Source organism: Pseudorasbora parva, chromosome 14 (assembly GCF_024679245.1).
Source record: "Pseudorasbora parva isolate DD20220531a chromosome 14, ASM2467924v1, whole genome shotgun sequence".
In the NCBI taxonomy this organism is placed as follows: Eukaryota; Metazoa; Chordata; class Actinopteri; order Cypriniformes; family Gobionidae; genus Pseudorasbora; species Pseudorasbora parva.
The window spans coordinates 39,253,151-39,266,763 of record NC_090185.1 but is presented as its reverse complement, the minus strand read 5'-3'; the positions used below and the strand labels follow the sequence as shown (position 1 = coordinate 39,266,763).

The 13,613-nt window shown below is 39.5% G+C and overlaps 1 protein-coding gene across 1 annotated transcript; it reads right to left on the bottom strand.

Annotated features, from left to right (window-relative positions):
- Positions 1–292: 292 nt before the first annotated feature.
- On the bottom strand, positions 293–5,199 carry LOC137040750 (putative uncharacterized protein DDB_G0282133; the record flags this gene model as incomplete). The annotated part of the gene is made up of 7 exons (XM_067416524.1): positions 293–1,096; positions 1,213–1,316; positions 2,092–2,792; positions 2,839–2,852; positions 3,080–3,294; positions 3,736–4,075; positions 5,086–5,199. Coding segments are annotated over 7 exons (2,292 nt in total), but the record flags the coding sequence as incomplete, so codon positions are not given.
- Positions 5,200–13,613: the final 8,414 nt, after the last annotated feature.

Here is a 13,613-nt window from a genome sequence, read left to right as displayed (position 1 = left end):
TGGTTGATCTGTAGATGTTGGTACAGTTGTTGATTGATCTGTAGATGTTGATACAGTTGTTGATTGATCTGTAGATGTTGATGGAGTTGTTGATTGATCTGTAGATGTTGATGGAGCTGTTGATTGATCTGTAGATGTTGATGGAGTTGTTGATTGATCTGTAGATGTTGATGGAGCTGTTGATTGATCTGTAGATGTTGATACAGTTGTTGATTGAGTGGTATCTGTTGGTACAGTTATTGATTGATATGTAGATGTTGATGGAGATGTTGATTGATCTGTAGATGTAGATTCAGTTGTTGATAGAGTGGTAGATATTGGTACAGTTGTTGATTGATCTGTAGATGTTGATACAGTTGTTGATTGAGTGGTAGCTGTTGGTACAGTTGTTGATTGGGCTGTAGATGTTGGTGCAGTTGATATCAATATTGGGGCAGGTGTAGGTGCAGATGTTGTTGGTTGATCTGTATATGTTGGTACGGTTGTTGATTGATCTGTAGATGTTGATACAGTTGTTGATTGATCTGTAGATGTTGATGGAGTTGTTGATTGATCTGTAGATGTTGATACAGTTGTTGTTTGATTGGTAGCTGTTGGTACAGTTGTTGATTGATCTGTAGATGTTGATGGAGTTGTTGATTGATCTGTAGATGTTGGTACAGTTGATGATTGATCTGTAGATGTTGATACAGTTGTTGACTGAGTGGTAGCTGTTGGTGCAGTTGTTGATTGATCTGTAGATGTTGATGAAGTTGTTGATTGATCTGTAGATGTTGATACAGTTGTTGATTGAGTGGTAGCTGTTGGAACAGTTGTTGATTGATTTGTAGATGTTGTTGTTGATTGATCTGTAGATGTTGATACAGTTGTTGATTGAGTTGTAGATATTGGTACAGTTGTTGATTGATCTGTAGATGTTGATACAGTTGTTGATTGAGTGGTAGCTGTTGGTACAGTTGTTGATTGGGCTGTAGATGTTGGTGAGGTTGATATCAATATTGGGGCAGGTGTAGGTGCAGATGTTGTTGGTTGATCTGTAGATGTTGGTACAGCTGTTGATTGATCTGTAGATGTTGATACAGTTGTTGATTGAGTGCTAGATGTTTGTGCAGATGTTGATTGATCTCTAGACGTTGATGCAGTTGATTGATCTCTAGATGTTGGTGCAAATGTAAGTGCAGATGTTGTTGATTGAGTGGTAGATGTTGGTACAGTTTTTGATTGATCTGTAGATGTTGATTCAGTTATTGATTGATCTGTAGATGTTGATAGAGTTGTTGAATGAGTGGTAGCTGTTGGTACATTTGTGGGTTGATCTGTAGATGTTGGTACAGTTGTTGATTGATCTTTAGATGTTGATACAGTTGTTGATTGAGTGCTAGATGTTTGTGCAGATGTTGATTGATCTGTAGATGTTGGTGCAGATGTAAGTTCAGATCTTGTTAATTGAGTGGCAGCTTTTAGTACAGTTGTTGATTGAGTGGTAGCTGTGGGTACAGTTGTTGATTGATCTGTAGATGTTGATATAGTTATTGATTGAGTGGTAGTTGTTGGTAGAGTTGTTGATTGGGCTGTAGAAGTTGGTGCAGTTGATATCAATATCGGGGCAGGTGTAGGTGCAGATGTTGTTGGTTGATCTGTAGATGTTGGTACAGTTGTTGATTGATCTGTAGATGTTGTTGAATATGTTGTAGATTGAGTGCTAGATGTTTGTGCGGATGTTGATTGATCTCTAGACATTGATGCAGTTGATTGATCTGTAGATGTTTGTGCAGATGTTGTTAATTGAGTGGTAGATGTTGATAGAGTTGTTGAGTGATCTGTAGATGTTGATGGAGTTGTTGATTGATCTGTAGATGTTGATACAGTTGTTAATTGAGTGTTAGATGTTGCTACAAATGTTGATTGATCTATAGATGTTGATGGAGTTGTTGATTGATCTGTAGATGTTGATACAGTTGATGATTGAGTGGTATCTGTTGGTACAGTTGTTGATTGGGCTGTAGATGTTGGTGCAGTTGTTATCAATATTGGTGAAGGTGTAAGTTCAGATGTTGTTGATTGAGTGGTAGATGCTAGTAAAGTTGTCGCTTGATATGTAGATGTTGATGGGGTTGTTGATTGATCTGTAGATGTTGATGGAGTTGTTGATTGATCTGTAGATGTTGATATAGTTGCTGATTGAGTGGTAGATGTTGGTACAGCTGTTGATTGATCTGTAGATGTTGATACAGTTGTTGATTGAGTGGTAGCTGTTGGTACAGTTGTTGAGTGGTCTGTAGATGTTGGTGAAGCTGTTATCCATATTGGGGCAGGTGTAGATGCAGATGTAGTTGATTGAGTGGTAGATGCTGGTAAAGTTTTTGATTGATCTGTAGATGTTGATGGACTTGTTGATTGATATGTATATGTTGATACAGTTGTTGATTGAGTGGTAGCTGTTTGTACAGTTGTCGATTGATCTGTAGATGCTGATGGAGTTGTTGATTGATCTGTAGATGTTGGTACAGTTGATGATTGATCTGTATATGTTGATGGAGTTGTTGATTGATCTGTAGATGTTGGTACAGTTGATGATTGATCTGTAGATGTTGATACAGTTGTTGATTGAGTGGTAGCTGTTGGTACAGTTGTTGATTGATCTGTAGATGTTGATGGAGTTGTTGATTGATCTGTAGATGTTGGTACAGTTGATGATTGATCTGTAGATGTTGATACAGTTGTTGATTGAGTGGTAGCTGTTGGTGCAGTTTTTGATTGATCTGTAGATGTTGATGAAGTTGTTGATTGATCTGTAGATGTTGATACAGTTGTTGATTTAGTGGTAGCTGTTTGTACAGTTGTCGATTGATCTGTAGATGTTGATACAGTTGTTGAATGATCTGTTAATGTTGATACAGTTGTTGATTGAGTGGTAGCTGTTGGTACAGTTGTTGATTGGGCTGTAGATGTTGGTGCAGTTGATATCAATATTGGTTCAGGTGTAGATGCAGATGTTATTGATTGAACTGTAGATGTTGTTGAGTATGTTGTTGATTGAGTGCTAGATGTTTGTGCAGATGTTGATTGATCTCTAGACGTTGATGCAGTTGATTGATCTGTAGATGTTCGTGGAGATGTAAGTGCAGATGTTGTTAATTGAGTGGTAGCTGTTGGTACAGATGTTGATTGATCTGTAGATGTTGATACAGTTGTTGATTGAGTGGTAGTTGTTGGTACAGTTGTTGAGTGGGCTGTAGATGTTGGTACAGTTGATATCAATATTTGTGCAGGTGTATGTGCAGATGTTGTTGACTGAGTGGTAGATGTTGGTACAGTTGTTGATTGAACTGTAGATGCTGATGCAGTTGTTGATTGAGTGATAGCTGTTGGTGCAGATGTAGTTGATTGGGCTATAGATATTGGTGCAGCTGTTGATTGATATGTGGATGTTGATGCAGTTGTTGTTAAATGAGTGGTAGATGTTGGTGCAGATGTTGTTGATGGAGTGGTAGATGTTGGTGCAGATGTTGTTGATGGAGTGTTAGATGTTGGTAAAGTTGTTGATTGGGCTGTAGATGTTGATGCAGTTGATTGAGCTGTAAATGTTTGTGCAGTTGATTGATCTGTAGATGTTGATGCAGTTGATTGATCTGTAGATGTTGATGCAGGTGATTGATCTGTAGATGTTAGTGCAGATGTTGTTTGATCTGTAGATGTTGGTACCGTTGTTGATTTATCTGTAGATATTGGTACAGTTGTTGATTGATCTGTAGATGTTGATGCAGTTGATGTCAATGTTAGTGCAGATGTTGATTGTGTGGTAGATGTTGGTAAAGTTGTTGATTGAGCTGTAGATGTTAATGAAGTTGATGTCAATGTTTGTGCAGATGTTGATACAGTTGTTGATTGAGTGGTAGCTGTTGGTACAGTTGTTGATTGGGGTGTAGATGTTGATGCAGTTGATTGATCTGTAGATGTTGATGCAGTTGATTGATCTGTAGATTTTGGTGCAAATGTTGTTGATTGGGTTGTAGATATTGGTGCTGATGTTGTTGATTGATCTGTAGATGTTGGTGTAGATGTTGATTGAGTGCTAGATGTTTGTGTAGATGTTTGATCTGTAGATGTTGGTACCTTTGTTGATGGATCAGTAGATGTCGATTCAGTTGATGTCAATGTTGGTGCAGATGTCTTTGATTGAGTGGTAGATGTTGTTGCAGATGTTGATTGTGCTGTAGATGCTGATGTAGTTGATGTCAATATTGGTGAAGATGTCATTGATTGTGTGGTAGATGTTGGTGCAGAAGTTGTTGATTGATCTGTAGATGTTGGTGCAGATGTTGTTGATTGAGTGGTAGATGTTGGTAGAGTTGTTGATTGGGCTGTAGATGTTGATGCAGTTGATTGATCTGTAGATGTTGATGCTGTTGATTGATCTGTAGATGTTGGTGCCGTTGATTTATCTGTAGCTGTTGATGCAGTTGATTCATCTGTAGATTTTGGTGCAGATGTTGTTGACTGAGTTGTAGATATTGGTGCAGATGTTGTTGATTGATCTGTAGATGTTGGTGTCGTTGATTTATCTGTAGCTGTTGATGCAGTTGATTGATCAGTAGATTTTGGTGCAGATGTTGACTGAGTTGTAGATATTGGTGCAGATGTTGTTGATTGATCTGTGGATGTTGGTGAAGATGTTGTTAATTGACTGCTAGATGTTTGTGCAGATGTTGTTTGATCTGTAGATGTTTGTACCGTTGTTGATTGATCTGTAGATGTCGATGCAGTTGATGTCAATGTTGGTGCAGTTGCTGTTGATTGATTGGTAGATGTTGTTGAAGATGTTGATTGGGCTGTAGATATTAATGCCGTTGATTGATCTGTAGATGTTGATGTAGTTGATGTCAATATTGGTGATGTCATTGATTGCGTGGTAGATGTTGGTGCAGATTTTGTTGATTGAGTGTTAGATGTTTGTCCAGATATTGTTGATTGCTCTGTAGATGCTGGTACAGTTGTTGATTGATCTGTAGATGTTGATTCAGTTGATGTCAATGTTGTTGCAAATGTTGTTGATTGAGTGGTAGATGTTGGTAAAGATTCTACTGATTGAGCTGTAGATATTGATGTAGTTGATGTTTCTGATTCAGTTGTGGATGTGGTTTCGGTTGTTGGAACAGCTGTAGGTGCCGATGTAGTTGGTGTTTCTGATTCAGTTGTGGGTGAGGTTTCGGTTGTTGGAACAGCTGTAGATGCCAATGTAGTTGATGTTTCTAATTCAGTTGTTGATGTGGTTTCGCTTGTTGGAACGGCTGTAGATGCAGATGTAGTTGATGTTTCTGATTCAGTTGTTGATGTGGTTTCGGTTGTTGGAACAGCTGTAGATGCCGATGTAATTGATGTTTCTGATTCAGTTATGGGTGAGGTTTCGCTTGTTGGAACAGCTGTAGATGCCAATGTAGTTGATGTTTCTAATTCAGTTGTTGATGTGGTTTCGGTTGTTGGAACAGCTGTAGATGCCGATGTAGTTGATGTTTCTAATTCAGTTGTTGATGTGGTTTCGGTTGTTGGAACAGCTGTAGATGCCGATGTAGTTGATGTTTCTGATTCAGTTTTTGATGTGGTTTCGGTTGTTGGAACAGCTGTAGATGCCGATGTAGTTGATGTTTCTGATTCAGTTGTTGATGTGGTTTCAGTTGTTGGAACAGCTGTAGGTGCCGATGTAGTTGGTGTTTCTGATTCAGTTGTGGGTGAGGTTTCGGTTGTTGGAACAGCTGTAGATGCCAATGTAGTTGATGTTTCTAATTCAGTTGTTGATGTGGTTTCGCTTGTTGGAACAGCTGTAGATGCAGATGTAGTTGATGTTTCTGATTCAGTTGTTGATGTGGTTTCGGTTGTTGGAACAGCTGTAGATGCCGATGTAGTTGATGTTTCTGATTCAGTTATGGGTGAGGTTTCGCTTGTTGGAACAGCTGTAGATGCCAATGTAGTTGATGTTTCTAATTCAGTTGTTGATGTGGTTTCGGTTGTTGGAACAGCTGTAGATTCCGATGTAGTTGATGTTTCTAATTCAGTTGTTGATGTGGTTTCAGTTGTTGGTTCGGCTGTAGATTCTGATGTAGTTGATGTTTCTGATTCAGTGGTGGATGTGGTTTCAGTTGTTGGTTCGGCTGTAAATTCTGATGTAGTTGATGTTTCTGATTCAGTTGTGGATGTGGTTTCAGTTGTTGGAACAGCTGTAGATGCCAACGTAGTTGATGTTTCTAATTCAGTTGTTGATGTGGTCTCGGTTGTTGGAACAGCTGTAGATTCTGATGTAGTTGATGTTTCTGATTCAGTGGTGGATGTGGTTTCAGTTGTTGGTTCGGCTGTATATTCTGATGTAGTTGATGTTTCTGATTCAGTTGTGGATGTGGTTTCAGTTGTTGGAACAGCTGTAGATGCCAACGTAGTTGATGTTTCTAATTCAGTTGTTGATGTGGTCTCGGTTGTTGGAACAGCTGTAGATGTTGATGTAGTTGATGTTTCTGATTCAGTTGTGGGTGAGGTTTCGGTTGTTGGAACAGCTGTAGATGCCAATGTAGTTGATGCTTCTAATTCAGTTGTTGATGTGGTCTCAGTTGTTGGAACAGCTGTAGATATTGATGTAGTTGGTGTTTCTGATTCAGGTGTGGGTGAGGTTTCGGTTGTTGCAACAGCTGTAGATGCCAATGTAGTTGATGTTTCTAATTCAGTTGTTGATGTGGTTTCGCTTGTTGGAACAGCTGTAGATGCAGATGAAGTTGATGTTTCTGATTCAGTTGTTGATGTGGTTTCGGTTGTTGGAACAGCTGTAGATGCCGATGTAGTTGATGTTTCTGATTCAGTTGTGGGTGAGGTTTCGCTTGTTGGAACAGCTGTAGATGCCAATGTAGTTGATGTTTCTAATTCAGTTGTTGATGTGGTTTCAGTTGTTGGAACAGCTGTAGATGCCGATGTAGTTGATGTTTCTGATTCAGTTTTTGATGTGGTTTCGGTTGTTGGAACAGCTGTAGATGCCGATGTAGTTGATGTTTCTGATTCAGTTGTTGATGTGGTTTCAGTTGTTGGAACAGCTGTAGATGCAGTTGATGTTTCTAATTCAGTTGTTGATATGGTTTCGGTTGTTGTAACAGCCGTAGATGCCGATGCAGTTGATGTTTCTGATTCAGTTGTTGATGTTGGTGAGGTTTCAGTTGTTGGAACAGCTGTAGATGCCAATGTAGTTGATGTTTCTAATTCAGTTGTTGATGTGGTCTCAGTTGTTGGAACAGCTGTAGATGCCAATGTAGTTGATGTTTCTAATTCAGTTGTTGATGTGGTCTCAGTTGTTGGAACAGCTGTAGATGTTGATGTAGTTGATGTTTCTGATTCAGTTGTGGGTGAGGTTTCGGTTGTTGGAACAGCTGTAGATGCCAATGTAGTTGATGTTTCGAATTCAGTTGTTGATGTGGTCTCAGTTGTTGGAACAGCTGTAGCTATTGATGTAGTTGATGTTTCTGATTCAGTTGTGGATGAGGTTTCGGTTGTTGGAACAGCTGTAGATGCCAATGTAGTTGATGTTTCTAATTCAGTTGTTGATGTGGTTTCGGTTGCTGGAACAACTGTAGATGTAGATGTAGTTGATGTTTCTGATTCAGTTGTGGATGTGGTTTCGGTTGTGGGAACAGCTGTAGATGCTGACGTAGTTGATGTTTCTGATTTAGTTGTGGGTGAGGTTTCGCTTGTTGGAACAGCTGTAGATGCAGATGTAGTTGATGTTTCTGATTCAGTTGTTGATGTGGTTTCGGTTGTTTGAACAGCTGTAGATGCCGATGTAGTTGATGTTTCTGATTCAGTTGTTGATGTGGTTTCAGTTGTTGGATCAGCTGTAGATGTCGATGCAGTTGATGTTTCTGATTCTGTTGTTGATGTGGTTTCGCTTGTGGGAACAGCTATAGATCCCGATGTAGTTGATGTTTCTGATTCAGTTGCTGATGTGGTTTCAGCTGTCGGAAGAGCTGTAGACCTTGATGCAGTTGATGTTTCTAATTCAGTTGTGGATGTGGTTTCAGTTGTTGGAACAGCTGTAGATTCTGATGTAGTTGATGTTTCTGATTCAGTGGTGAATGTGGTTTCAGTTGTTGGTTCGGCTGTAGATTCTGATGTAGTTGATGTTTCTGATTCAGTTGTGGATGTGGTTTCAGTTGTTGGAACAGCTGTAGATGCCGATGTAGTTGATGTTTCTAATTCAGTTGTTGATGTGGTTTCAGTTGTTGGAACAGCCGTAGATGCCAATGTAGTTGATGTTTCTGATTCAGTTGCTGATGTGGTTTCAGCTGTCGGAACAGCTGTAGATGTTGATGCAGTTGATGTTTCTAATTCAGTTGTTGATGTGGTTTTGGTTGTGGGAACAGCTGTAGATGTCAATGTAGTTGATGTTTCTGATTCAGTTGTGGGTGAGTTTTCGCTTGTTGGAACAGCTGTAGATGTCGATGCAGTTGATGTTTCTGATTCAGTTGTTGATGTGGTTTCGGTTGCTGGAAAAGCTGGAGATGCCGATGTAGCTGTAGATATTGATGCAGTTGATGTTTCTAATTCTGTTGTTGATGTGGTTTCGGTTGTGGGAACAGCTGTAGATGCCAATGTAGTTGATGTTTCTAATTCAGTTGTGGATGTGATTTCAGTTGTTGGAACAGCTGTAGATTCCGATGTAGTTGATGTTTCTGATTCAGTGGTGGATGTGGTTTCAGTTGTTGGTTCGGCTGTAGATTCTGATGTAGTTGATGTTTCTGATTCAGTGGTGGATGTGGTTTCAGTTGTTGGTTCGGCTGTAAATTCTGATGTAGTTGATGTTTCTGATTCAGTTGTGGATGTGGTTTCAGTTGTTGGAACAGCTGTAGATGCCAACGTAGTTGATGTTTCTAATTCAGTTGTTGATGTGGTCTCGGTTGTTGGAACAGCTGTAGATTCTGATGTAGTTGATGTTTCTGATTCAGTGGTGGATGTGGTTTCAGTTGTTGGTTCGGCTGTATATTCTGATGTAGTTGATGTTTCTGATTTAGTTGTGGATGTGGTTTCAGTTGTTGGAACAGCTGTAGATGCCAACGTAGTTGATGTTTCTAATTCAGTTGTTGATGTGGTCTCGGTTGTTGGAACAGCTGTAGATGTTGATGTAGTTGATGTTTCTGATTCAGTTGTGGGTGAGGTTTCGGTTGTTGGAACAGCTGTAGATGCCAATGTAGTTGATGCTTCTAATTCAGTTGTTGATGTGGTCTCAGTTGTTGGAACAGCTGTAGATATTGATGTAGTTGGTGTTTCTGATTCAGGTGTGGGTGAGGTTTCGGTTGTTGCAACAGCTGTAGATGCCAATGTAGTTGATGTTTCTAATTCAGTTGTTGATGTGGTTTCGCTTGTTGGAACAGCTGTAGATGCAGATGTAGTTGATGTTTCTGATTCAGTTGTTGATGTGGTTTCGGTTGTTGGAACAGCTGTAGATGCCGATGTAGTTGATGTTTCTGATTCAGTTGTGGGTGAGGTTTCGCTTGTTGGAACAGCTGTAGATGCCAATGTAGTTGATGTTTCTAATTCAGTTGTTGATGTGGTTTCGGTTGTGGGAACAGCTGTAGATGCCAATGTAGTTGATGTTTCTAATTCAGTTGTGGATGTGATTTCAGTTGTTAGAACAGCTGTAGATTCCGATGTAGTTGATGTTTCTGAATCAGTGGTGGATGTGGTTTCAGTTGTTGGTTCGGCTGTATATTCTGATGTAGTTGATGTTTCTGATTCAGTTGTGGATGTGGTTTCAGTTGTTGGAGCAGCTGTAGATGCCAACGTAGTTGATGTTTCTAATTCAGTTGTTGATGTGGTCTCGGTTGTTGGAACAGCTGTAGATATTGATGTAGTTGATGTTTCTGATTCAGTTGTTGATGTGGTTTCGGTTGTTGGAACAGCTGCAGATCCCGATGTAGTTGATGTTTCTGATTTAGTTGCTGATGTGGTTTCAGCTGTCGGAACAGCTGTAGATGTCGATGTAGTTGATGTTTCTGATTCAGTTGTTGATGTGGTTTTGGTTGTTGGAACAGCTGTATATTCTGATGTAGTTGATGTTTCTGATTTAGTTGTGGATGTGGTTTCAGTTGTTGGAACAGCTGTAGATGCCAATGTAGTTGATGTTTCTAATTCAGTTGTTGATGTGGTTTGGGTTGTTGGAACATCTGTAGATTTTGATGTAGTTGATGTTTCTGATTCAGTGGTGGATGTGGTTTCGGTTGTGGGAACAGCTGTAGATGCCGATGCAGTTGATGTTTCTGATTCAGTTGTGGGTGAGGTTTCGCTTGTTGGAACAGCTGTAGATGCCAATGTAGTTGATGTTTCTAATTCAGTTGTTGATGTGGTTTCGGTTGTTGGAACAGCTGTAGATGCCGACGTAGTTGATATTTCTGATTCAGTTGTTGATGTGGTTTCGGTTGTTGGAACAGCTGTAGATGTTGATGTAGTTGATGTTTCGGATTCAGTTGTGGGTGAGGTTTCGGTTGTGGGAACAGCTGTAGATGCAAATGTAGTTGATGTTTCTAATTCAGTTGTTGATGTGGTTTCGGTTGTTGGAACAGCTGTAGATATTGATGTAGTTGATGTTTCTGATTCAGTTGTGGGTGAGGTTTCGGTTGTGGGAACAGCTGTAGATGCAAATGTAGTTGATGTTTCTAATTCAGTTGTTGATGTGGTTTCGGTTGTTGGAACAGCTGTAGATGTTGATGTAGTTGATGTTTCGGATTCAGTTGTGGATGTGGTTTCGGTTGTGGGAACAGCTGTAGATGCCGATGTAGTTGATGTTTCTGATTCAGTTGTGGGTGAGGTTTCGCTTGTTGGAACAGCTGTAGATGTCGATGCAGTTGATGTTTCTGATTCAGTTGTTGATGTGGTTTCGGTTGTGGGAACAGCTGTAGATGCCGATGTAGTTGATGTTTCTGATTCAGTTGTGGGTGAGGTTTCGCTTGTTGGAACAGCTGTAGATGTCGATGCAGTTGATGTTTCTGATTCAGTTGTTGATGTGGTTTCGGTTGTTGGAACAGCTGTAGATGCCGGTGTAGTTGATGTTTCTGATTCAGTTGTTGATGTGGTTTCGGTTGTTGGAACAGCTGTAGATGTTGATGTAGTTGATGTTTCTGATTCAGTGGTGGATGTGGTTTCGGTTGTGGGAACAGCTGTAGATGTCAATGTAGTTGATGTTTCTGATTCAGTTGTGGGTGAGGTTTCGCTTGTTGGAACAGCTGTAGATGCAGATGTAGTTGATGTTACTGATTCAGTTGTTGATGTGGTTTCAGTTGTTGGAACAGCTGTAGATGTCGATGCAGTTGATGTTTCTGATTCAGTTGTTGATGTGGTTTCGGTTGTTGGAACAGCTGTAGATGCCGACGTAGTTGATATTTCTGATTCAGTTGTTGATGTGGTTTCGGTTGTTGGAACAGCTGAAGATGCTGATGTAGTTGATGTTTCTAATTCAGTTGCTGATGTGGATTCAGTTGTTGGAACAGCTGTAGATGCCGATGTAGTTGATGTTTCTGATTCAGTTGTGGATGTGGTTTCGGTTGTTGGAACAGCTGTAAATTCCGATGTAGTTGATGTTTCTGATTCAGTTGCTGATGTGGATTCAGTTGTTGGAACAGCTGTAGATGCCGATGTAGTTGATGTTTCTGATTCAGTTGTGGATGTGGTTTCGGTTGTTGGAACAGCTGTATTTTCCGATGTAGTTGATGTTTCAGATTCATTTGTGGATGTGGTTTCGGTTGTTGGAACAGCTGTAGATTCTGATGTAGTTGCTGTTTCTGATTCAGTGGTGGATGTGGTTTCAGTTGTTGGTTCGGCTGTAGATTCTGATGTAGGTGATGTTTCTGATTTAGTTGTGGATGTGGTTTCAGTTGTTGGTTCGGCTGTAGATTCTGATGTAGTTGATGTTTCTGATTCAGTGGTGGATGTGGTTTCAGTTGTTGGTTCGGCTGTAGATTCTGATGTAGGTGATGTTTCTGATTTAGTTGTGGATGTGGTTTCAGTTGTTGGCTCAGCTGTAGATTCTGATGTAGATGATGTTTCTGATTCAATTGTAGATGTGTCAGTTGTTGGATCATCCGAAGTTGTTGACTCAGCCATTGTCATTGTTTCAGATGCAAACACTGATATAGCTGATATTTCTGGTTCAAATGTTGTTTCAGTTGTTGCTTGAACTGCAGTTGGTCCACCTGGTATGTCAAAGAAAATATCACAGCAAAACTTTAAGAGATGAGATAGAAGAGAAGCATTTAGAAATGGTAGAATTCGAAGCAATATGCACGTACATAGAATACGTAGAATAAAATGTAGTCTATTATTCAGTTTGATTAAACGTATATTAAATGAATTAAATGCATTTGGGGAACACTGCAACCAAGCAGTAACAAGTGTGTACATTTTTGGTCATTTTTATTTGTAAATGAAGATAGTACCACATCAATGCATGAACACCTCCTCAGCTTCACTTGCCCGAGGTGTGTTTTCCAAAAGCATCGTTAGCCAACTATGGTCACAAGTTCCTTCATTATGAACATAGTTCAACCAGTCGGTGTTTCCCAGAACCATCGTTCCAACACATTTTTGGAAACATTAGCACAAACTTATGTGGTTGCAATGACCTGATCTCGACCTGTAGTTAGAGTTTCTCGTTTGCATGACATGTGGACTTAATAAATCCTTATCTTGAGCAAAATAAGCAAGCTGGCATTTAGTACAATCCATATCTTTTAATTTGAATACATACAAATGTAATATACCTCTTTTAAATTGTCAAGAGATTTAAAGCACCTTTTTGAAGAGTACTGCAGCAAATTAGCTCAGAGGGAAAATATTAATAATTATTCATAACCTATTATGATTATTCATTATTATTAATTATGAATATTTTAATTAGTTTAATATACTAACTTGATTTGGCTACATTAACATTACAGTCAATCGATCAGTTTATCCTATGTACATATTGAGTATTAATTCATTCTTAGAAAAGGATTTTTTTTTTTACGGCCACAGAAAAATAATAATTCTTTCTTTGTATTAGCGCACCATTCCTAGAGCGCATAGCATGATCGATCATTCAAGGGACAATTTGTTTGATTTTGATGTTTGTTTTGGATCGTTGTCCTTATGGGAGATCCAACCACAGCCCATTATAAGATTTCTAGCAGAATCCATCAGGTTTAGATTTTTTATCTTTTGGTATTTGCTAGAATGCATGATACCATGTATCTGAACAAGATATCCAGGACCTCCAGCAAAAAAATAGGCCCACAACATCAAAGATCCAATGGTATTTTTAGCCGTGGGCATGGGGTACTTTTTATCCCTGTTTGCACCAAACCCATCTGGTAGATTTGCTGCCAAAAAGCTATTTTATAGTTTCATCTGACCACAGAACCAGGTCCCTTTTGACTTTCCAGTCGTGTCTGACAACTGAATATGCTGGAGTTTGTTTCTGGATGAGCGAGGAGGATTTTTCTTGAATCCCTCCCAAACAACATGTGGTGATGTAGGGGTTGTTTGATTTTTTTTTTTGTGGCTTTTTGACCCCAAGACTTAACTAATCTCTGTGATTCTCCATCTGTGAT